General features: G+C 52.2%; 7 protein-coding genes across 7 annotated transcripts; 3 read left to right on the top strand and 4 right to left on the bottom strand.

Moving 5' to 3' along the window:
• Positions 1-1,097: 1,097 nt before the first annotated feature.
• Positions 1,098-7,003, top strand: NEUTE1DRAFT_59882 (uncharacterized protein; the record flags this gene model as incomplete). Its single annotated transcript, XM_009850961.1, has 5 exons — positions 1,098-1,219; positions 1,720-1,750; positions 2,002-2,248; positions 2,315-6,405; positions 6,768-7,003. 5 exons carry the CDS (start codon positions 1,098-1,100, stop codon positions 6,813-6,815), a joined length of 4,539 nt encoding a protein of 1,512 aa, XP_009849263.1.
• Positions 7,004-7,837: 834 nt separating this feature from the next.
• NEUTE1DRAFT_120866 (cysteine dioxygenase) lies at positions 7,838-8,693 on the bottom strand (the record flags this gene model as incomplete). The annotated part of the gene is made up of 2 exons (XM_009850960.1): positions 7,838-8,284; positions 8,418-8,693. 2 exons carry the CDS (start codon positions 8,691-8,693, stop codon positions 7,877-7,879), a joined length of 684 nt encoding a protein of 227 aa, XP_009849262.1.
• A 1,125-nt stretch (positions 8,694-9,818) lies between these two features.
• On the top strand, positions 9,819-10,674 carry NEUTE1DRAFT_108533 (uncharacterized protein; the record flags this gene model as incomplete). Its single annotated transcript, XM_009850959.1, has 4 exons — positions 9,819-9,827; positions 10,036-10,037; positions 10,306-10,457; positions 10,490-10,674. 4 exons carry the CDS (start codon positions 9,819-9,821, stop codon positions 10,672-10,674), a joined length of 348 nt encoding a protein of 115 aa, XP_009849261.1.
• A 186-nt stretch (positions 10,675-10,860) lies between these two features.
• On the bottom strand, positions 10,861-14,068 carry NEUTE1DRAFT_128467 (uncharacterized protein; the record flags this gene model as incomplete). The annotated part of the gene is made up of 4 exons (XM_009850958.1): positions 10,861-13,193; positions 13,267-13,616; positions 13,692-13,707; positions 13,795-14,068. The coding sequence occupies 4 exons, from the start codon at positions 14,017-14,019 to the stop codon at positions 11,028-11,030; spliced, it is 2,757 nt and encodes a 918-aa protein (XP_009849260.1).
• A 629-nt stretch (positions 14,069-14,697) lies between these two features.
• NEUTE1DRAFT_99159 (uncharacterized protein) lies at positions 14,698-15,862 on the top strand (the record flags this gene model as incomplete). Its single annotated transcript, XM_009850957.1, has 3 exons — positions 14,698-14,761; positions 14,938-15,696; positions 15,783-15,862. 3 exons carry the CDS (start codon positions 14,698-14,700, stop codon positions 15,860-15,862), a joined length of 903 nt encoding a protein of 300 aa, XP_009849259.1.
• Positions 15,863-15,902: 40 nt separating this feature from the next.
• Positions 15,903-17,439, bottom strand: NEUTE1DRAFT_59870 (U2 small nuclear ribonucleoprotein A; the record flags this gene model as incomplete). The annotated part of the gene is made up of 5 exons (XM_009850956.1): positions 15,903-16,338; positions 16,396-16,530; positions 16,649-16,909; positions 17,021-17,061; positions 17,180-17,439. The coding sequence occupies 5 exons, from the start codon at positions 17,256-17,258 to the stop codon at positions 16,096-16,098; spliced, it is 759 nt and encodes a 252-aa protein (XP_009849258.1).
• Positions 17,440-18,216: 777 nt separating this feature from the next.
• NEUTE1DRAFT_120863 (uncharacterized protein) lies at positions 18,217-20,815 on the bottom strand (the record flags this gene model as incomplete). Its single annotated transcript, XM_009850955.1, has 3 exons — positions 18,217-20,063; positions 20,304-20,597; positions 20,678-20,815. The coding sequence occupies 3 exons, from the start codon at positions 20,813-20,815 to the stop codon at positions 18,258-18,260; spliced, it is 2,238 nt and encodes a 745-aa protein (XP_009849257.1).
• Positions 20,816-21,505: the final 690 nt, after the last annotated feature.

The following is a 21,505-nucleotide window of genomic DNA, read 5'->3' as shown; positions in this document are numbered from 1 at the left end:
ACTCCCCGATGAACTTCACCCCGAAATCACCTCGACGCGATGTTACTACCACGACCCAAGTATCTCACAATTAAGGAGTTGAGAACCCACCAGCGCGAGCCAGTGAGTCCATACTTTGGACCGCGGCGTTTGCACCACCACGCAAAGACGATGACGAAGATCCGTACAGCTTCACCCCAGTAACACTCAACACGGCGTTACTCGACCACGATCCAATACCTCGCAATCTTACGAAAGGAGTAACCCACCAGCGCGAGTCAGAGGGTGCAATACTGAAAAGTGGCGTTGTGCAACGATGTGAGATTATACTGAGAATCTGCCAAACCAAGTAGGACGGAACAGTGAGAGGATGAAAACGTAAATGATACTAGGCATTACCTAGTAGTCGACGGCTTGTAAAGACACGAAAAAATCGCAACAGTGATGACTGGTGAGACTAAACAGCGTGGTCGTGGTGGTGTCTTAGATTCAACTGGATGGAGAAGACTAGTACCACTGGAGAAGAATGGGAAAACTAATTTGTGGGGGGGGGGGGGGGGGGGGTAAATTTAGTCCCGCTTTCTCAGCCATTATCATGGGGCTGGTGTCTGTAGCTAAATATGCATACTAGCAGACTTGCCAGGCGGGCCTTAGTGGTCGTCTCAGTGGTCTGTAGCTCTGCCTGCCCGCCTGGCTCCAGTTACCTCTACGGTAAAGCCTGTCTACCCTACTTATGCTGCCCGTGTAACTCTACCACTGAGGTAGATCCTCAGTCTAATAAACGAAAGTATTACCTATTCAATATTTTTTGCTCCCGTCCCCACGCCCAAGAACTACCAAAACGAAGCAAGCAAGGACCTAACGGGGCAACAACAACCTCGTTCACATCCATGGAAGTCGACAAGGCCAAGCACCACCCCAATGCTGTCCCCAACGGAGCGGCCATCTTCGATGAACCCGTCTCTTACCTAGATCTCAAGGCGGTGCGACGGGGTGCAGCCAACTAGGCGCCTTGCCCTGCCGGCAATTCCTTGCGCGTATGGACCGCAAAGACTCGGGGCACGGGGTTTTAGGTTCCCTAAATATTAGGCATAATCTGGAAGCATACTACAACATTCATGCCCACCATAAATCGTAGGCAAATCAGTGATAACCCCCGCAAGGAGGCCTTGGGCGCTTTGTCCCAGATCTCCAAGAGTATGGAGATGCAGGCTCAAGCCGCGCAGGCCCTAGCATTTCAGTAAGAGTGAACAAGATAACGTCCTCGCAATCGCAGAAAGCGTTGCAAGTGTAGACACACCTTCGCTACATGGTAGAAAAGAACGTATAACTTGACTACTCTGTACGTACCTACATAGTATAGGGCTGAAGTGGGCCTACCTGGGCCAGGTGGAGATGATTGATCAATCAAAGTGGAGATGCACCGTACGTAACGGAGACCTAAGAACAAAGCGGGAGTGCCCAACCCTGAAGCGAGGAAGCCTCCGCGGCTGACGCGTTTATCTTATCGGCACCCTCATACGTAACCGGCTCCGGTGACATCCAATGGCGAACGGTAGTACAACTTGCCCGCCTGAACGGTACCGCTTTACCACACAGATGTATGTACATACATACGCAGTACACACCACAGTACCTACTTATATGCATCTATCTGTTTGACGTCCACACGACCTTACCTTTATCGACCAAAGAAACAGAGAAATACTGCTTGAGAGGGCAGCTGACAATATCACCTAGCGCTACAGAGCTAGCTTCAGGTGCCGGTCCCGTTGGCATATTTCGCTCCCTTTGACGTCCTGTAGTCATACTGATAACGACTTTGCGCCTTCGTCATCCTGTCGCACCGAGCGAAGCTCCAAAGAACAAACACCACCCTACAACCATATAGACCAAGATTGGCGATCCTTCCACGTCCAAGCTGTCTTTCTTTTCCGTCCTCCTCCGAACTTGTCAAGTCTCGGATGGTTGTCCCAAGATGCGCAACAGCCTGACGATCTCGCCGTCTAGGTAGCTGGTTAGCTTAAGCTTCCTGGCTCGACTATACACCTCGAAACCATGGGTCAGGGTTTCTCTTTGACTGCCCCTCCAGCGGGGGCAGCCGGTATTGATGTCCCGGAGCTAGCAGATTTGACTTATGAGAAGGTCATCGGCCAGGCCCGCTTCATGAAGAGTATTCGTGCCAGACACAATGATGGAGTCGTGCTTGTCAAAGTGCTCGTCAAGCCATACGCCATGTCGCTGGGACGGTTCAAGAAGAAGATTATCCGTAAGTGACAGATGTGCGAAGCTTTGCCATCGGACTTTGGCCATTTCTGACGCGGGGAAACAACAGGAGAAAGAAATGCGCTTGCCAGTGTACCCAACGCTCTTCCATATCAGCGAGCGATCGAGACCGAGACGAACGGATACCTGGTCCGACAGTTCTTTTACAACTCCCTATACGACCGACTCAGCACCAGGCCATTTCTCGAGGACATGGAGAAGCGTTGGCTGGCTTTCCAACTCTTGTGTGCCTTGCGCGACTGCCACGCCAAAGAGATATACCACGGCGACATCAAAACCGAAAATACACTAGTGACGTCTTGGAACTGGCTCTACATCTCGGACTTTTCATCGTCATTCAAGCCTGTCATGCTGCCGGAAGACAACCCTGCCGATTTTTCCTACTTCTTTGACACGTCTGGCCGAAGAACATGCTATTTGGCTCCCGAGAGATTTCTCCCACCCGGGCAAGACCCCGACCCGAACGCGAAGATCACATGGGCCATGGACGTGTTCAGCGCCGGATGTGTTATTGCTGAATTGTTCCTCGAAACACCAATATTCAACTTGAGCCAGCTGTACAAATACCGAAGGGGGGAATATGACCCGTCCATTTCACATCTAAGTCGCATCCCTGATAAGGACTTGCGCGAGATGATCGCCCACATGATTCAGGTGGATCCGCAAAAGCGCTACTCGGCCGAGCAGTATCTCGATTTCTGGAAGGACAAAGTGTTCCCGGGCTATTTCTACAACTTCCTACATCAGTACATGCAGTCGATTACCGACCTTTCAACCGGAAACTCGAGGATCGGGGAAGCGGATCAGAGGATCGAAAGGGTCTGGAACGACTTTGACAAGATCTCCTACTTCCTTGGCTATGCGAACGGGAATGACCCATACGAGCATCACCTGCCGTCCCCGAGGTTGGGGTTAGGACTTTTCCCAGTTCGACTCAACATCCCCAACGCTGAACATCATGTCTCGGCGAACAAGCAACCCGCCACTGATGATGGAACACTCATCTTCCTTACTCTGGTCGCGTCTTCCCTGCGCAACACCGCGCATGCGACCGCAAAGATCAAGGCGTGTGATATCATGCTAGCGTTCGCTGAACGGTTAACCGATGAAGCAAAGCTGGATCGAGTCTTGCCGTACCTAATGACCCTCTTGACCGACAAATGCGATAGGGTTGCGATATCTGCGCTGCGCACAATAACGCAGCTTCTTGATCTCGTCAAAATTATCACCCCCGTCAACTCACATATATTCCTCGAGTATATCCTACCCAGAATGCAGGTTGCGCTCTTGGGATCACAGGGGACCCCAAGCCCTGTAGTTAGAGCCACGTATGCAGCCTGTCTAGGAAAACTGGCAACAACCGCGTATCGGTTCCTAGCAATGGCCGCGACGCTTCGAGCCGATGGATCAGTGACCATTTCGGATCCAGAACTTGAGCCAGGCAACGAGACCAACACGGCTCTCGATGGGTTGTTTGACAGTTCCCGCCAAGACCTAGTAGACCTCTTTGAGACCCATACGAAAATGCTCATCGAGGACCTCAATCCTTTTGTTCGGAGAGCCTTTCTCAGTTCAGTACCGGATCTGTGCATCTTTTTCGGCGTTGCAAAGGCGAACGACGTTATCATCGCTCACTTGAACACGTACCTCAACGACCGTGACTGGATGTTGCGGTATGCCTTCTTTGACACCGTCGTGGGCATTTCCGCGTTTATGGGAAGTAGTACCCTCGAAAGCTTCATTCTACCTCTGATAATCCAGGCGGTGGATGACCCTGAGGAGTTCGTGGTACAAGGAGCGCTTCAATCATTGGCAGAGTTGACTCGATTGGGGCTGTTGACCAAGGAGGCCTTTGTGGACCTAGTCGCCCTTGTCCGACGGTTTACAATGCATCCAAACATCTGGATCCGTGAAGCGGCCGCTCATTTCATAGCAGCCGGAAACGAATTCCTAAGCTCTGCATACCTGAAGGTTTCGGTTTACCCACAGTTGAAGCCCTTCTTGAAGCCAGATATTATCCCTGGCTGGTCGGAGCTTCAGCTTCTTGATTCGCTTCAAAAACCACTTTCGCGTAACGTCTTTGAACTGGCTATGCAATGGGCTGCAAAATCAGAGAAGAGCGGTTTTTGGAAGCCTCCGAAACGGTTGTGGGATGCTCGCGCTGTGACCAAACTCTCCAAAACAGATGAGGATGAGCAGTGGCTGGGGCGCTTAAGGACTGCAGGGCTCTCACAGGCGGACGAGATAAAACTCATCATGCTGCGAGAGTTCATATGGCGTCTTGTTCAGATGAAAGGGAGAGACTCGACTGAACTGCAAATGGAGAAGAGATCTGAGCTCGAGGACATCATTCCTCTGCGAAACTTGGGTATCACGCCTCAGACCGTCATGTTCGAAGAGGAACCCATTCGCTATCCTGCTCCCCAACTGGACGATGATGACACGGCTCCCAAGACGATCCAGGAGGCTCTCCTCGATGCGTCGTTGACCATTGGTGATCCACTGAGTCAAAGGCGTCGGGCCGCGGTGGATAAACAAAAGTCCAAGTCGGGCAGTCGATCAGATCTTCCATCCATATCCGTGGACGGCAGGCTTGCTACGGACAGCAATGGCGAAGGCTCAAGGGATACCTTGAGACGGTCGGCGTCTCACCAGAGCCGGGCTTCTTTGCTCTCCCCTCATGACGACGTGGGATCTGCTCACTACTCCCCTTACGAAACAAGGAGGGCCTTGAAGCACCAGTCTAGTGCAATGAGTCTGATGAATCGTAAGGACAGCGCTAAGTCCGTTCCTGAGACTGGTACTACAGAAACCAATGCCTTTGGTGAGGTTGAAGCGCCCCTCTCTCAGCATTATCAGGGAACTCATATTAGGTCCCCAGACACTGAAAGCGTGCCGCCAACGCCCGGCATTAAACTGCGTGTGAACCACGACTACCATGGAAATGACCCGCATATTCTCAAGATGCTGGATACCATGTACGTCGAAAACTACCCACACGACCTTGCAGAGTTTGGTCCAGAGGTTACACCCATTGGGCGCCGTAAGACCGGCAAGATTATCAGCTCCCAACCAGGGAAGCAAAGGGAAAATGGATGGAAGCCGAAAGGAGTGACTATCGCGTCGTTTGTTGAGCATGTCGGTGCCATCAATCGGATCGTTGTTGCTCCGGATCACCAATTCTTCCTGACCGGTGGCGATGATGGGACCGTGAAGGTTTGGGACTCGGCCAGGTTTGAAAAGATTAACATTCACAAACCTCGCCTCACCCATCGACACGCTCCCGGTGCCAAGGTTCGTGCGCTATGCTTCATTGAGAACACGCATAGCTTCGTCAGTTGTGCCACGGATGGCAGCGTACATATAGTCAAGGTTGAGACTTACTTGCAGGGCGAGAGTTATCGGTACACTCGTCTCCGCACAGTCAGGGAACATCGCTTTGTCGACGGCGAGTTCGGTGTGTGGTGCGAACATTACAAGCGGGACAACGAGTCGATCCTTGTCGTGGCCACCAACAAGTCGGTCGTCTGGGGCATCGAGCTCCGAACCATGACACTGCTCTTCAAACTGGAGAATCCGGTCCATCACGGCACACCCACTTGTTTCTGCATCGACTTCAAGAAAAACTGGCTTTGCCTGGGAACGTCTCACGGCGTCTTGGACTTGTGGGATCTCCGCTTTAAAGTGAAGCTCAAAAGCTGGGGCGTGCCCGGCAAGGGATCCATCTACCGGCTCGCAATCCACCCTTCCCGCGGCCGAGGCCGTTGGGTGTGTGCCTCTGGCGGAACCGGCCAAGGCGAGGTCACAGTCTGGGACATTGAAAAGGCCACATGCCGCGAAGTTTACCGTGTCGGCGGCAACAAGGAAGGCCCCAAGGGTTACGATGCCTGGCAAGTCGACGAGGACAAGCCTTCCAATGGGCAAGGACAGATGCTCTCGCGATTCGCGACCAATATCGAGCCCAACGCTATGGGCAACGCCGACCGGGGGGTCCGCGCACTGGTGTTTGGCTGGGGCATAACGGACGCCGCCACGGTTGAAGAACAGCCGCCGCCGCCGCTGCAGGAACGGGACGTGCGCTACGCATTTATGGTCACAGGCGGCTCAGACAAGAAGCTACGGTTTTGGGATCTGACGCATGTGAGTCAGAGCAGGATCTACTCGGGTTTACAGCTGGGAGAGGCGGCGCCGAGTTACACGGCTAGTCATCCCACTCCGTCTTTGATTCTCAATACCGAGCGCTTGCATGGCAAATCGTCCGGTGACCAGGCTAGTGGTTCTGGTGTTACCGGGACCGGAAGGGGCAGTGGTGTGGCGCAAGGAGTCAATGGCAAATCATCGTCATCGTCCAACTCAGCCAGGAATGCCCAGCAAAAGATGAGACCGTCAAGAACCAAGATCATTTCGCAGGAACATTTCCGGCTGTTGAGAAGTCACTTGGATTCTGTCCTTGACGTGGCGCTACTGGAGTCACCTTACCCAATGACGGTGTCGTGTGATAGAGGGGGTATGGTACTTATTATCAGGTAAATAAATCAGCATGGTGGTGATGGTGGTGGTAGCAGAGTCTCGTAGCGATTATGTTTTAGGCGTTGTTCTTGTTTTTGCTCAGCTGTCCATTAAGACAATGGACATGCATGTAGAGAGGAAAGTTTGAGTTTGGGGTTTCGACATAGTGATGAATGGTCAAAATATTGGAAACCATGTACAAGTCAAACCAAACTACATGTCGTCGACGATTGCTGTGTTCGTTTTCTCAAGAAGCAGGGTGCTTCTTCAGATGGTGATTGCTACCATAGTGTATAGAGAGGTATCACATGATAAGTAACGTGACTGCAGTTCACCCCCAAGACCTGACATCGAATCGACTCCGAGGGTCCGCTCGACCCATAAAAGACGATTGGAGGAATATGGTGCAATTTGCGCTAGTCCCAAAACAGTATGAGAAGTGAGAAAGCATCCGCTCCTCAAGACGCCGACGACGACATCAATGTCTCCTCTTCCCTCCCCGTTTCTCCTTTCTCACATCTCTTTCGCTGTTTGGGTGCTGTAAAGCTGGTTTAATTCTCTACCGTTCTCCCCAATTTCGCGCTCGAAAAACATATTTCGCGGTGTTACGGACCCTACGGTACTGAACATTCTCTCAAATACAGCGCTCTCTCTTCTCAACCCGATGTCCACGAAGCGAGACAACACTGGGAGCGACACTGAAAGCAACAATGGAAACACGCAAGCAAGCAAGCAAGCAAGCAACAATACAATTACTACCTAGCAACATGAACGAAAACAAACTAGCCTGGGAATAACAATAGCCCCTGAATCACCGCTCATCAACCGAACGCCTCCCTCGACTTGACGAGACATCATCATCGTCATCATATACCCCCATCCAGCCCAACGAAACCAAACTATGCAAACGGATTCGACTCGACTCCAATTCGACGACAAAACGAGGCTCATCACCTGCCACCGACCCTTACCTTCTTCATCTATCTATCAATCATCCATCCACCCATCGTGTATGCTCATCATCGACTACAACCTCGACTGAGTATCATCTCCTCTCTTTTTGCATATCGTCTCTCTTTTCATCTCTTCTGTTTGTCTTTTCTTACTCTTTCAACCTCTTCCCATAAGCCGAGTAGTACCCGCACTTGGGCACATGGCTCTTCTTTCCCGTCTCCGGGTTAAAGATGTGACAGCCCCCCTTTGCTACATTGGGCGGCGTGTACAGGTGCAACGAGACGGCAAAGTTGTCCGGGTCTTGGTTCCACACGCGGTGCACGCCAAGCTCGTCGGCCATGTAGGCCACCTCGTTTTCGCGGTAGACCTTTTCCGCAATAACTTGCATTCGTTCTGGTTCTGAGGAGGGAGAGGAGGAGGATGATGATGATGAAGTGGAGTCGGGAAAGGCATAGCGGGTTTCGGTGAGGTTGCCTTGGAGGATCTTCATGAGGCAGTGGGCGTTGCCGTGGTCGTGGATGGGTGAGCCTTTGCCTGGGGACCAGACTAGAACGAGCTGTTCATTGTTTGCTGTCAGTGTTTTGTTCGAGTGAACATTGCATCACACAATATACAGAAAGGCACGTTGTTGTCGAGGGACGGGGAATAGGGGTGCATGGAAATAAGGCACCGGGCAGACTGTTACTCACAAGGTTGCTTTTCCCATTTCCTTCATCAACCAAGTTGCGGGTGTACCCCCGGCTTGCATCACCAAAGGCGAACCTCGACCATTCTACCTCATCACTTTGATAGTCTTGCATCAAGCGAGTAAGGTGTTCGACATCGACATCGTCTGAAGTCAAACCCGACGACGGTCCCAGGGCATCTTTCAAGGCCTGGACGAGCTTATCGAAGTTGTTTAGGCTTGGTGTCTCCTTGAAGGTAGCTTTGAGACAGAGGGGGACGGTGGTGGTGGCTGCAGCCATGGTCTGGGTGATTCCGACAGCCATATTGTCGGGGTCGTTCTTATGAGTACAGGGGCGGAAGGTGTTGATGGACAGGAAGCTCTAGAGTTGCAGCAAAAAGAGGCGGTTGTTGAGCAAGTCAAAAGATGCTTAGGTGTCTGGACTTGGCTTGAGGGGTATCGGTTATGTTGTGTGACAAAAGAGGGATCAATGGGCTCTATATTGACGCTTGCGAACTGAGGTTTTATGGAGGGATGCCCTCAACCGTTTCCAGCTAAGTTGTCGCTTGGAGTCTGATGATCGGTAACGATGTTGTTGATGCTGATGGGCAAAAGGGGGTATCAGCGTGAGTAAGACAGGACAGGGCTGGATGATGATAGGATGAAGGATGAAGAGGTTCAAGATGACCTATCAGAAGGAGGACGAAAACTGGCGGTGTCGATCTTCCAAAGCGCGTGGATGGAATGGGGATTGCGGGCGTTTCTCAGCAGTTCTGGGCGGAGACAGCGGTCGGATAGGTCGGGGGAAGCCGCGCAACGATACCTGTTTGGAAAGGACCGATTTCGGTGAGGTGGGTCGGCTGGGGAAAGAGCAAGGGAACTGGGTACTGGTCCATGTGACCGGGTAACTAAGCGGCTTCTTTGCTGCTTCTTTTTGGATTCGAAAGAGCGAAAAAAAAAATATATATATATATATATATAAAGGGAAAAATGAACATACGCAAACATGGCATATTTGACATCATCGTCGTTTCCATTGCGTGGAGAAAGTGACCATTTTGGTATGGCGGGGTCCAGTGTTTCCCTTGTTGAAGGCCGCGTTTCCGCAAGCGCATGGAGAAAAAATAATAGAAAAAAGCGACTCTGTCAGCGATTATCGTGGAACGGAACCCATAACATCAACTATCCCTGCACACGTCGTCCCCACCCTTCCGACTTCGTTCGTTGCGACTTGGAATCTTTTCGAACTGCGGTTTCCCCGCAATCGAGCTTCAGATGAACCACGATTACAACAATCGTTTCGCGGTCAGTTGTACAGTGAAAGACAAGCATTGCGCGGCTTCTTGAACGACATTGTGTTTACGTTGGTATGGACGGGTAGCCTTCGCCAGGGCATGTTACTGGACACCAGTGTACTGTACCACTCATGGCCACTGTAGGTAGTCACCGTAACGATGCTCGATTTGTAACCCCCGGGCCACTGTACAAGGAACAAAGACTAGGATGTGTCGTTGGCTAGGTAGAGGTACCGCACCTTGAACACTAAAACCTACCTACCAAGGTAGGTAGATGATATTCGTTATGTTCATACGGTTACGCGAGACTTTGCCCTTTCCATCAACTAGCATGTGCTATGTACATAGAGGTAAGCAAGTACCTACTCAAAAAAGTGAGGAGGAGCAGTTGTTCGGTCTCAGTGAGATAAGGCGGGATCACCGCTTCCATTACTTCTCGCCTCCTGAACTACACATACCACTGCACTATCTTGCCTCATTGCCTAGAGAGAATCGCAATGCCAGTAGTGTACACACCAGTGCATCCACAACGGCCAGTCCACAAGCCGGTCCCTTCCCTTTTCTTTCTTTCTTTTTTTTCTCTCTTATTTTGGGACAACCTAACTAACCTCCTGTCAGGTGCCCTCAACAACCTCCTCGGTTACCTTATCATTACCTGATAGATGAAGCCTTTAGACCAAAGGGGCCAGCTACTACTGCCCCTGAATGGACGAAGGGACAAGATAACCAAAACACGCTGGTTCGTCTTGGCCCCTCTACGCTACTGGACTGTAAGACTGTAGTGTATGTATAACACAGCCAGCCCTGCAACCGCCGACCAACCGCCCACTTTGGCGTCATGTGTCAGGCGTACTTCATTTATTCACTAAGGGTGACATGACGGTCTCACCGTTCACCGGTGTTTACACAGTACGACAAGCAAGAGCATGTTCTGAAAATGGTTTAAAGACCGTTGTTGGGGTCACACCGGTTGATACTGTGAAATAATTGACAATGTGGAAAAAAAGAGGACCCTGGGATTATCTGCCGTTCTCTATGGGAGGGACTTTTGAGGTTGGAAGCAAAGGGAAGAGGTCAGGTCTGCACACACAAGCGACAAGTTGTTGCTTTCAATAAGGCCAGAGAAGGTGCAGTTCCAGAGCCCGATGGAGATCGGTCTGTCATCGTTATCTGTCTGGCCTGTAATAGTATTATTATACAGTGATTCGTTCTCTCGCTCGAATTTTCATCACCTCTATACCCAACCAGAAGAAAATGCCAGGCATTACATACATTACACTCATATACCGATGTAACCCGTCTGGCCCGCCTCATCGCACTAATTTCATCCCGCTCCACGGCTACCCAGACGTAGATCCGTGCGGGTACGTCTGCCGATTCTCCAATTCAACCCCATCTTCATCCTCATCTTCCGTCCCATCTAGTATCTGATCATCCCTGACTCCTCCCTGACTCCTCACCGTTCTATTAGTACCACTACCCACGCGAGCACCAGCACCACCAGCTAACGTCTCCCTAGACAAATCCAACGAATCCCTTAACCGAATCCTCCCACCACTCGCGATCGACACCTTATCCGATACCCACCCCGCAACCCTCTGCATCAACTCCCACAGTCTCTCGTCATTACTAACAACCCCCTGTTGCTCCGCTCCATTACCCTGTCCATGCCCACTGTGTTGTCCATTGTTAGCAACCTCCTCCATTGCCTCGACCTTGAACTGATACTTGAGACAATCCTTCACCGTGACAAGCCCCATCAGCTTGCCGTGGTACTCAATCAGGATCACACGCGGACCGATCTTGCGGAAGAGTTCCATGACGGTTTCGAGGGGGAGGCGCGGGTGAGCGGAAACGGGGGTGGTGTCTACGTAGCGGCTGAAGTTGATGAAGTTGGAGGAGAAAGAGGAGGACGAAGCGGAGGCAGTGGTGGATGGCTCGGCGAAGCCGATGGTGTTGAAGCTGTCCATGCGGGCAAGACCGGGTGTTATGATGTCAGCGCCGGGGGTGGTGACATCTGCGCTGGGCGGTGGAGCAAAGGTGCACTTGGCTTGAGGACTGAGTGTTCTCTCACGCTTTGCGCGGTCGACGGCGTAGCGTAGCTCCGTGCGGCCGATGTAGCCTACGAGGATCTTGGAGTGCTCGTCTTCCACGACCGGGAAGCCTTGGTAGTTGTCCTCGGCGAGAAGAGCTTCGATTTGCTGGAGGGTCATGCCGTTGGTGGGGATGGATGTGACATCCTTGATCATGGCGTGCGAGACGGGTACGCCGAGGTTGTGGTCTTCCTTGTTGTCGAGGAAGGGAAAGCCGCTAAACCAGATCATGCGGTCTGCGATACCACCCTTGCCGAACAGCTCGCTGACGGCTTTGGTTACTCCAACGACAATCATGGTTGGCAGGATGTAAGTGAGGGCGCCGGTAAGCTCGAACATCATGACCACCACCGAGACGGTGATGTGCATGATACCACTCAGAGCAGCGGCAGCGCCAAGGAAGGCGTATGTTCCCGGTGTGATGCATGGCACATCGGGCAAGCAAGCAGCGAAGAATGGGCTTTGCGGGTTGGCTTCATGGAGTGCTTGGACAATGATGCCCACTGAGCGGCCAAAGGAGGCACCGATGGCCATAGACGGCACGAAAATACCGGCTGGGACCTTGCAGCCGTACGAAATAATGACGAAGAAGATACGGATGACGGTTGCTAGCAGCAAAGAAACCACGTTGCGAAAGCGGTGATGTCTCTCGCAGAGGCCTTGATAATCCTCAGCGCCTTCGCATTCAAGAAAAAGAATCTCCATACTCTCGGTCATGTCGATTCTCAGAAAGCTGTTCGGATAACACACGATAGCCGTGGCAGCCGCCAACAGAGTAGCTTCGAGAATAGCGTAGTTGGTCAGGTACTTCTTGCGGAATGCTTGCACCCTGAGATTCCACTTCATGACGAAGGCACCGTATAGACCGCCAAAGATGCCCAGTAGAATAAAGAATAAAATCTCAAAAAAGTGCCACGATCTGTCGTAATGGACCTGGAACATGACCAATTGCCCAGTTCGGAAAGGATTCATGGCAGACAGGACGGCTGTTGCAACCAAGGCGCAGAAGTAGCTACGCCACATGGTCTTGAGAGGGAAATAGCTAGACATCTCTTCGAGCGAGAACAGCACACCTCCAATAGGGCTACCGAAAGCGACGGCAACTCCTGCAGCAGCACAAGCGCTGAGGATCTCACGCGTCTTGGATGCATTTCGTCTATACTTGGCGAAGAGCCTCGATATGACATTTCCTGTGCACACAGCATAGTGTACGCTAGGCCCTTCTTTTCCAACGGAGAGACCGGAGCCGATGGCAAGTGGTAGGGCCAAGGACTTGATGACCAGAGTCCAGAAACCGAGAAACCCCTTCATGACGAAGCCGGCGATGATGCATTTGATCTCGGAAATGCCAGAGCCGGCGGCATAGGGGGCATAGGACTTGACCAGGGTGGCTGATGTGCAGGCGAACAAGATCTAGAGCCTCGCTGTTAGCGGGGGAGTTGGTCTTCTCAGATGGCCCGACGTGGGAGCGCCAAGTATTACGAACCGCAAAGAGTATGTAGATCAAGTAGTTGATGGGTGAGAAACCCGTCCATTTTTGCCAGTCGTCGCAGCCGTTGTCCTCCCCCCAGCAACAGAAATTCTCGTTCAGATAGAAGGCAGTCTTGCAATGGCCAAGCTTGATGTCGGCAAGCCATTCGGTAATAATGTTGAGAAAAGCAGCATTGACTCCAATTGCCGCGCCTATGATGGTGACGACAATCCAGCCCTGGGCAGCATCATAAGACTCCCGTATCCTGTGTCGCCAGTCGAAGCGGCCGGCGTCCCAGAGCCCCGCATTTCTTTTTCGGCGCGCCTTTCTGCGCAGTTGTTCTCGCGCCGCATCTTGCACCCAGTCTGTCGTCTATCGTCAGCGCCTGCCTGCCCGGCCGGTCGGGCGGAAATGGTTCTGATGTCAAAGGTGTATCATACCGATGGTGGTGAAGTCCTACTCGGTCCATGTTAGTAGCCGCACAAACTAACCCGGTCGCATCGCACAACCCAAACTCTGGAGCAAGCGAAGCTAGCTGCTGACCTCGTATCGCTTGATCTGCGCAATTTCCTCCTCGATTTGATGTTGCGCTGCTACTCCTTGGGCCGTCTGGGCTTCTCCTTGTTCGGCAATGGACACGGCGTAGGAAAACCGGGAGCTGACGGACGGTCTTCGAGCGCGCTGGTTCGGGATCTGGGGCACTGACGTCGAGAACGACGTAGATCGGGGTTGCGAATTCATGGCGCCTGGGCCGCCTCTAGACATCATGTCGCTGGCATTCGGACTGTGAAGTAGGAAGTGCGAAATAGGTGGGCGCTTGTCCGAGTTGTTTGCCGTTTCTCAGCACCTAGAAGTACTAAGTATTCATGATACCTAAGGTATTTGTCTTCCAGGTTGTCACCGTTATCGATTGCGCCTCCAGCCGCCCAGGTGCCTGTAATCGTCCACTGAAGCTATCACTGCAAGGCTGAACTGAGTGACGTCCCAACTCCAGCGCCCAGCTTCCGGGGTCCTGGGCTCTTGGCAGGCAATCCCTGGGCCGCCAAGGTGCCCGCCCCATGGTACTGTACCATATTATAGCCACCCATGGGGTTGTCTGGGAAAAGATGCAACACTTCTGTTAATCGCGTCTTTACGCGTTTCACTTTAACTTCTTACCGTTGATCCGCTAGTTCGAGTTAAACCATTCTCAGGACCAAGAAAAGCTGGTTAGACTTTGATCGGATCACCTAGAGGACCCACGGTCACTTTTGACATATCGGCCGCTAATCTTACAAACTTGTCACACCCTCGGTGGCGGCACCTACGAAGCTCAGTCTAGAACGAAAAGTAGAACTGAACCCCAAACTGGTTTCTCCCTCACCTCAGCGATATAAAATTTACTCCGAACTTGGAATCACTTCGCAAATCGTCTCCTGGAGATCCGCCGTTCTCCCTGCCAACAAGATGCCGTACAACACCACAGCAATCCCTCCCCGAAAGGAAGTCACAGGCCAAACCCAGCTGCCCCGTAAGGAAACCCAGCAGTCCCCTTGAACTTCCTCTCACCCATTCACTCCGTGTGAGTCTTCATATACTAACCACATCCTCTTCACTCAGTCACAAGGGTCAAAAAAATCATCGCCGTAGATCCAGACATCACAGTCTGCTCCAACAATGCCGCTTTCGTGATCACTCTGGCAACAGAAATGTTCATCCAACACCTAGCCTCGGAAGCCCAGAACATGGCCAAAGCCGAGCGCAAGCCTCGCCGCAACGTGCAATACAAGGACGTGGCCGCTGCCGTTTCCCACCACGATAACCTCGAGTTCCTTGAGGACGTGGTGCCCAAGACTTCTTCCTACAAAGCCATCAAGGCGCAAGCAGCGGCCGCCCGGGCCCGCGTCAAGGGCGGGAGCGACGTTGTGGTTCCTCCTGCGGGGACCGCCGCCGCGGTCGTTTTGGCGCCTGGACCGGTTATGGGAGGACTGGCAGCTCCCGAGGGGGTTATGCTGTCTTTGGAGCAGGGACAAGTAGGTGATCATGGAGATGAGCGGGATAGGATGGCGATGCTGCCGAATGCCAAGAAGCAAAAGGGGTCCGGCGGGTTGCAGCAAACGTCGATCTTGATGTCTATGAATGGGGGGTTGCCTGCTGGTACAGGAAGCGGTGCTAGTGGAAGCATTGGAGGGCTGGCGGCGCCGGTGAATGGACTCGGTGCTGGCGGGGTTAATACCGGTATTACCAATATGGGTGTCACGACGGGTGTGGTGGGCATGTCGTCGGCTTCGGGACGACCGTTTAGTTCTACTCCTGGTGTGATGAGCGGTATAAATAGGGGTATCTTGTCGGCATCACCGCCAGCTACTACGTCGGACGAGGATCCCAGCGCGCAGTTGCAGATGGAGATGAGGCAGGCGGCGTCACAGCAATATCGGGGTCATGATGGGGATGTGGATATGACGGGTTAGTTGAACAACTGTCCATACATACAGAGCCGAATAGACGTGTTAAATATCTGGGTGAGTACAGGAAGTTAAAGAGGTGAAGAGTTGCCGAATCAACACCATGGGCCCTTGATATGCTCATCCCAGCGTCCCTTTCCTCAAGGCCGCTCCGATTGCTGCAGTGAAGTCATCACACCACTATCATGTTACAGTGTCTCTGTTTCAACCCAACAAATTTGCGTAATTTGGTATACAGTTATTTTGCAGTAAGCCCCATCTAGAACCGAACGCCGACAAATGGTAAGCTCTTTGAAGTGCCGTCCTCCCCCTTTTCGTCACCTCTGCAAGCCATCATATCACGAACATATGGCAACCTGATCTACCACGTTCGTCAGGTGCCCATCACCTTGCTTCCTCCTTACTCCTCCATGGCATCGTCATCCTCGGCGATAATGCCAGGTGGCAGCCGTCCCTCGTTGAGCGCCTTCTCCAATCTGATGATTTCCTCCAAGCTGTCGGCCTTCTTGATCAGATCCTGCAACTTCTTCTTCTCTTTCTCTGTAAGCTTGAGACGCGAAAGTTTCGAGGAAGGACCACTGCCGGCCGCACCGTTGGCGGAGCTGGCGCCAACGTCAAAGGTCTTGGTCTTGATTCCCTTTATCTGGTTACATGTTAGCAGGTTTGTCATGACATTGTAAAAAGAAGACAAGGTACATACCGTCTTGGCCAACTCCGTCGGCTCATCAGCGGTTCCAAACAGCTCCTTCGCCTTTTGCCTCTCGGCGTCCTTGACCTTGACGTAATCAAGAAAGCGAACCTGAGGGCAAAGCCAGAGAACACAGTAGCGGTAGTTCTGTGTGTCAACAAACCATTGTCAGCCATTCCGTACATTCATTCCATTTCCCATCCCTGTCTCCGATTCTCTCTCGGCTGCATAACACTGGGTGACGAAGGGGCGTTGTGTGACGTACCTCCTTCTTGGTAACGGGGTTGTCCGTCAAGACCAAGTGTGTGAGCCTTGGAAACCTTCCCAGCACCTCCAAATCCGCCAGCTCGCCAATGTTATTGGACGCCAGGACGAGGTTCTTCAGGTTCGGGATCGCATTCGGTAGGGTCGACTGGATCTGGGCGATCCTGTTGCGGGCGAGGAGGAGGGTGCGTATGCGGGGAGAGAGCGGGAAGTTGCCCAGCACTTGGATATCGTTGTCGGTGAAATCAATGGCATCGTGGGGCTGTAGTAGCGACCGGATTAGCAAACTGCATTAATTGATCATTTGGTCGAAACGGGCTACCAGTAGCAGGACTAGCAGTAGAGGAAGAACCAGGAGAAGGGAGAAACTTACCCCAGCAACGCCCAAGTTCTCAATAGCAGGTATTCTGTGTCCTATTGCATGTATCCCAACCCAACATAGGTTTTCGATATATCAACTCTGTTCTTTGTACGCGCTTTTGGAAACTTGAAGATCAACCGTGCAGTATCTGCTCTTCTCGATGGAACGCACCTCGGAGGTCTATCTCTCGCTCCTTGAGCGGATTGAGGTAGGAAAGGGAGTTGTTGATAAGGTCTGCCGTCAGCCTCATTGTGACGACGGGAGTGCAACGACGACGGGGAGCTGTCGAGCTGTCGAGCTGTCGCTGCTACTACTACTGCGATGCCGGTCGGTACCTTGTGATGGTTGTTGCTGGTGGTGCTTTTGAAATACGGCGGCGCAAAGGGCTTTGCAAATAGGTGATGATTTATTGACTACAGCCAGGAGAATTGCCGTATATCCTATCTTCGCCTTCGAGATTGAAATTGATGGAAGCCAACTAAAGAAGCAAAAGGTTGAAGCGCGTCGCGTGGTTCGTAATTGGTGGCTGTAGTGAAGGTACCAAAGTAGATTCACAAGGCTGCCTGCCCCAATGAAGTCATGGGCAGCGCCACGAAGAAAAAAACGGACGGTGTAGTAACCCTAACCCTTGCACGTCGATTACTTCAGTTGCAAGTCACAACCACACGGAGCTCCTAAACAGAGTCGACATGGTTTGTGTCTGAAAGACTACTAGAGTCAGATATTATATATGTTCATTTTCTGCCCTCTTGCTTGCCTATAATGTTTCTTACTCGCTATCTCGCCAGGTGGCTGTCAAGTTCTCGTTCTACTTCTTGGTGTAAACGCTTTCACAACCACTAAGCGCCCGCTAATGGAAAAACCAAAACCACTTTCATCACACTCGCTCTTTAGTCCAGATCCCCAACCCGGCATTATCTAGAGAACCTGCAGCTGTAACTTTAGGGCTTGTTTCGTTGTGATGCACACTATTGTGCAATTCCATTGTAACGTCACCAACAATGCTATCCCTACATCGTCTAACCGGACATCGAATGACGCCTTCCATGCTACTCAAACCAGAAGCCAAAGTCACTGACACAATAAGCTTGCTATGTAACGCATCACGCAAATTTCATGTCCATTACCTGGTATCACACACACAGAATTTGCCCGACCTTGAACCAGAAGCGGAATTTAGTATGCAAATCCACACCTCTCGTCCTTTTATGCTGATAATCTGGTGCCCAAGGGTCGTGCCACTCACCCACTACTCGACGATAAGCCCCTCCAAAGCTTCCATCGCTCTAGCACCCTGCTTCTCAAACAGCAGGACCATCTCCTCGCATTCCCTCTTCAGTCTCTGCTCGGCCAAGCTGGCATTATGATAGATCCACTCCTCCACGGTCATCCGCTTCTCCGGGCTCGTGAGCTCACTGCCCTTGTGCAAGAGTTTGTCAATGCCGTCTTCCTTGCCGTAGTCATTCTTGTTGGGCGAGAATATATTGTCTAAATCCGCCGCGGTCCAAGGCTTAGTGCTTTGAAGGGCACCCAGAATCGTCCGTTTGGAAGGAGAAGTGGGCCTGTCTGGTGTGGTGGCCATTGGTGCTAGAGCATGACGTTCGACAATTGGGGTCAATTGCTTCGGCGATGGGGGTCGGTTCTCTGCATTTGAGGATTGCATTGAAGGCGAGCGGTAGACACTTGGCTGTTCTTGAGGTACACGCGCGACTGTAGGTGCCTGAGGTGTAGCAAGCGGCTGAGACAGGTGATCTGGGGACTCAGATGGCGGCGGAGGAAGAGACTTGTTCAGTTTGGCTGGTGTCGGCGCAGCACGAGTAACGGCCGCTCTTAGAGGGGAGGCCCGGGGCGTAGGTTCCGGAACCGGCTCTTCTGCTGCCGCTTCAACGCCCGCCTCTTTCGGAGTTGAAGCTGATAAGCGGCGCTCAGTTTCAGGCTCAGCCTGGGTCTCGACCGGGGCTTGGGCCTCCGGAAGCGGGATCCCAGATGAAGTTCGCTGCTGCTCTGCCACTTCGCTTGGCGCATGGGAAGATGTAGACTTTTTTGATGGGCGTCCTCTTCCCCGCTTGACCGTACTGGGTCGGTCGCTACTTTTTGAGACCAAGGTTATATCAAGATCCTCTCCAGATCCTAGCTCGGGCTCTGCTATTTGAGGCACTATAGATGTAGCTTCGGGCACAGCAGTAGGTCCGTTCGTCAGTTCGTCGATAGGATCGGATAATGGAAGAGACTGTTGGATCCTTTTCGCTTGCTTAGACATCCTCCTCTGAGCAGCTACTTTGCGACTATCTTTGGGGAGGGGGATGTCGGATGCATGGATTGGATCCTCAGCAATCGCTTCCTGTTGTGATTTTGCATCCTGCGCTTTGCGTCCTGGACCAATATCGGCGTCATCACTTTCCATCTGACGATCGACGGCCTCATCATTCGACAAATCCGTCTGCGGCGCTGTTGTCGAATGTGAGTGCCGGAGAGAAACTCGTGAGCTTTTCCGCAAGTTCTGTGTTCCTTTGGCGGGCGCTCTCTTGCGGGTAGCTGTTTGTTTGGGAGATGGTGCATCGACAATGTCATTGTCCTGTGATTCCACGGCTGAAGTGGAAACATCAGTAATCGCAGCTCCTCCTGTTCGTGTTGCCCGCTTCTTCTGCGGAGGCGCCTCCGAGTTGGAGTCCACAGAGTCGGAAATCGACTCGCTTCCCCGCTTCCGTCCACTTGGTGGTTCTTCAGCAGCCAATTGTTCGTCTGCTGGTTTGTCCTTTAAGGTTTCCTTGGGCTCTGCTCCCTTCTTCTGGGCTTTCGCTTTTCGACTCCTAGTAGTTGCCTTTTTGCTCTTTGCTGCTCGCGTGGTTGGCGCCATGATGGTATCCTCAAGGCCGCCCGCGGTGTCTGAGGCGGATACTTGATCCAAGGTTTCTGCAGTGGGGATGCCGACAGGCTGGACAGAAAGGCGGTGGGCGACCTTGGATGTCCTGGCTGTTTTGGCTCTTTTCGTGGGCTTCTTCGGTGGTGGTAATTCCTCCTGAAGACGGAAAAACGCACATTGAGGTTGTCGTCTCTGGTGTTCGTCGCTAAGTTGCTTGTTAGTTGGTTGCGGTAGATATTTGTCAGATGGAGGGCAACGCTTCTTACATTGCTTTGTCACCAGGTTCCCAACCGCTAAGTCCTAGCAGGCAATATGGACAAACTGTCATGTCTTCATCCTCGATTGTTGGTGCGAATTTCCAGCCAGCTTCGGCAAGCTGCGACCCGTTAGCTTGTGTTCCTTCGGTTCGGGCAAGTGCAAGGGGATGCTTACTTGCTTTGACTTGCACTTGAATCCCCTCTTGGATTCGTATGGCCACTTCCCCCCAAAGGTAGCCTTCCGCGCATCGACAAGAATCGGTTCCAGAGGGTGCATCTTCCCATAGTCTCCAAGATTCGCTTCGACCGCTGCCGTCACAGCCCAGCCGCAAAATGGTGAATGTTTCAGATGTTCTTGGATTGGATGGTCTCCAGGCGTCCAGCCATCAAAGGAATTCTCGCACAAAAAGCATGTTACATTGTCGGGACTAATGACCATGGGATCAAAGTAAAACCCGGCTTTTGCGAGCTAGAAGTTCGGTTCGGTCAGTCTCCTCTTCCACTTAGGCTTTGTCAACCTGCTGCCTCTCTCCGGTGCCGTTCACTGACCTCATCCGCTGACAAAGACTTGTGTGGCCATTTTACCAGCTTGCCTCGGGAATCAGCGGGAGGTATCCCATCTTTGTTTGCCAGGGGCTGCCCATCAAAAGACACCAGACGATTTTCGTAGATGAAGTAGTCTGTCATGGTCGCGGATGCGCCGTTGCGGCCGGAGGTCGATTCGTACAGGAATGTTATTTCTCGAGAGGAATTGTCGGAATCAGCCTTGTTTCTTGGTAGTAACGGTGATGTCTCTTGTCCCGCTTGGCTGAGCGAAGGCCAGTAGCTGGGAATGTGATCGCGCAAAGGTCGAGGCTGTCGCAAACGGAATCGGGTTTGGTGTTTTAGTCGCGAAACCGATACATATTTCGGAGGTTGATTGAACGATAATAATGCGTCAATTTCGAATATTTTGTCAATTCTTGATTTTGTTGTTTCTTCACACTGCGCAAGACAATGCGCACAATGGTTGAGGCGGACGGTGGTGGGGGGAGATACGCTGTTGAGGAAGTTGCAATGACAAAACAATCGGCAGGCCGATCGGCGACGCGATTGGGTGCTGCCCAGGCTCGTTGTTTGTTTACATGTAAACCGACATTACCGGGGACACGCAAGGCTGTGGCTAAGAGCTGATAAAGATCCTTATCGGCACGTGGCTTATTTCTTGACAAGGGAGCGCCAAGAAAATACTTGAACGAGTCCAGGTCCCATCATCCATCCCGACAGGATCGGGCACGGATACTCCGACCTGCCGTGTCTGGGTGTTGGGGCCTTCCAGTCCACAATCCGAAAACTCCAACCACCCAACGATCCAGTATCTCTCCCCCTCCCCCCCCC

Source organism: Neurospora tetrasperma (assembly GCF_000213175.1).
Source record: "Neurospora tetrasperma FGSC 2508 unplaced genomic scaffold NEUTE1scaffold_2, whole genome shotgun sequence".
In the NCBI taxonomy this organism is placed as follows: domain Eukaryota; kingdom Fungi; phylum Ascomycota; class Sordariomycetes; order Sordariales; family Sordariaceae; genus Neurospora; species Neurospora tetrasperma.
This window is presented reverse-complemented; position numbering and strand designations above follow the sequence as displayed.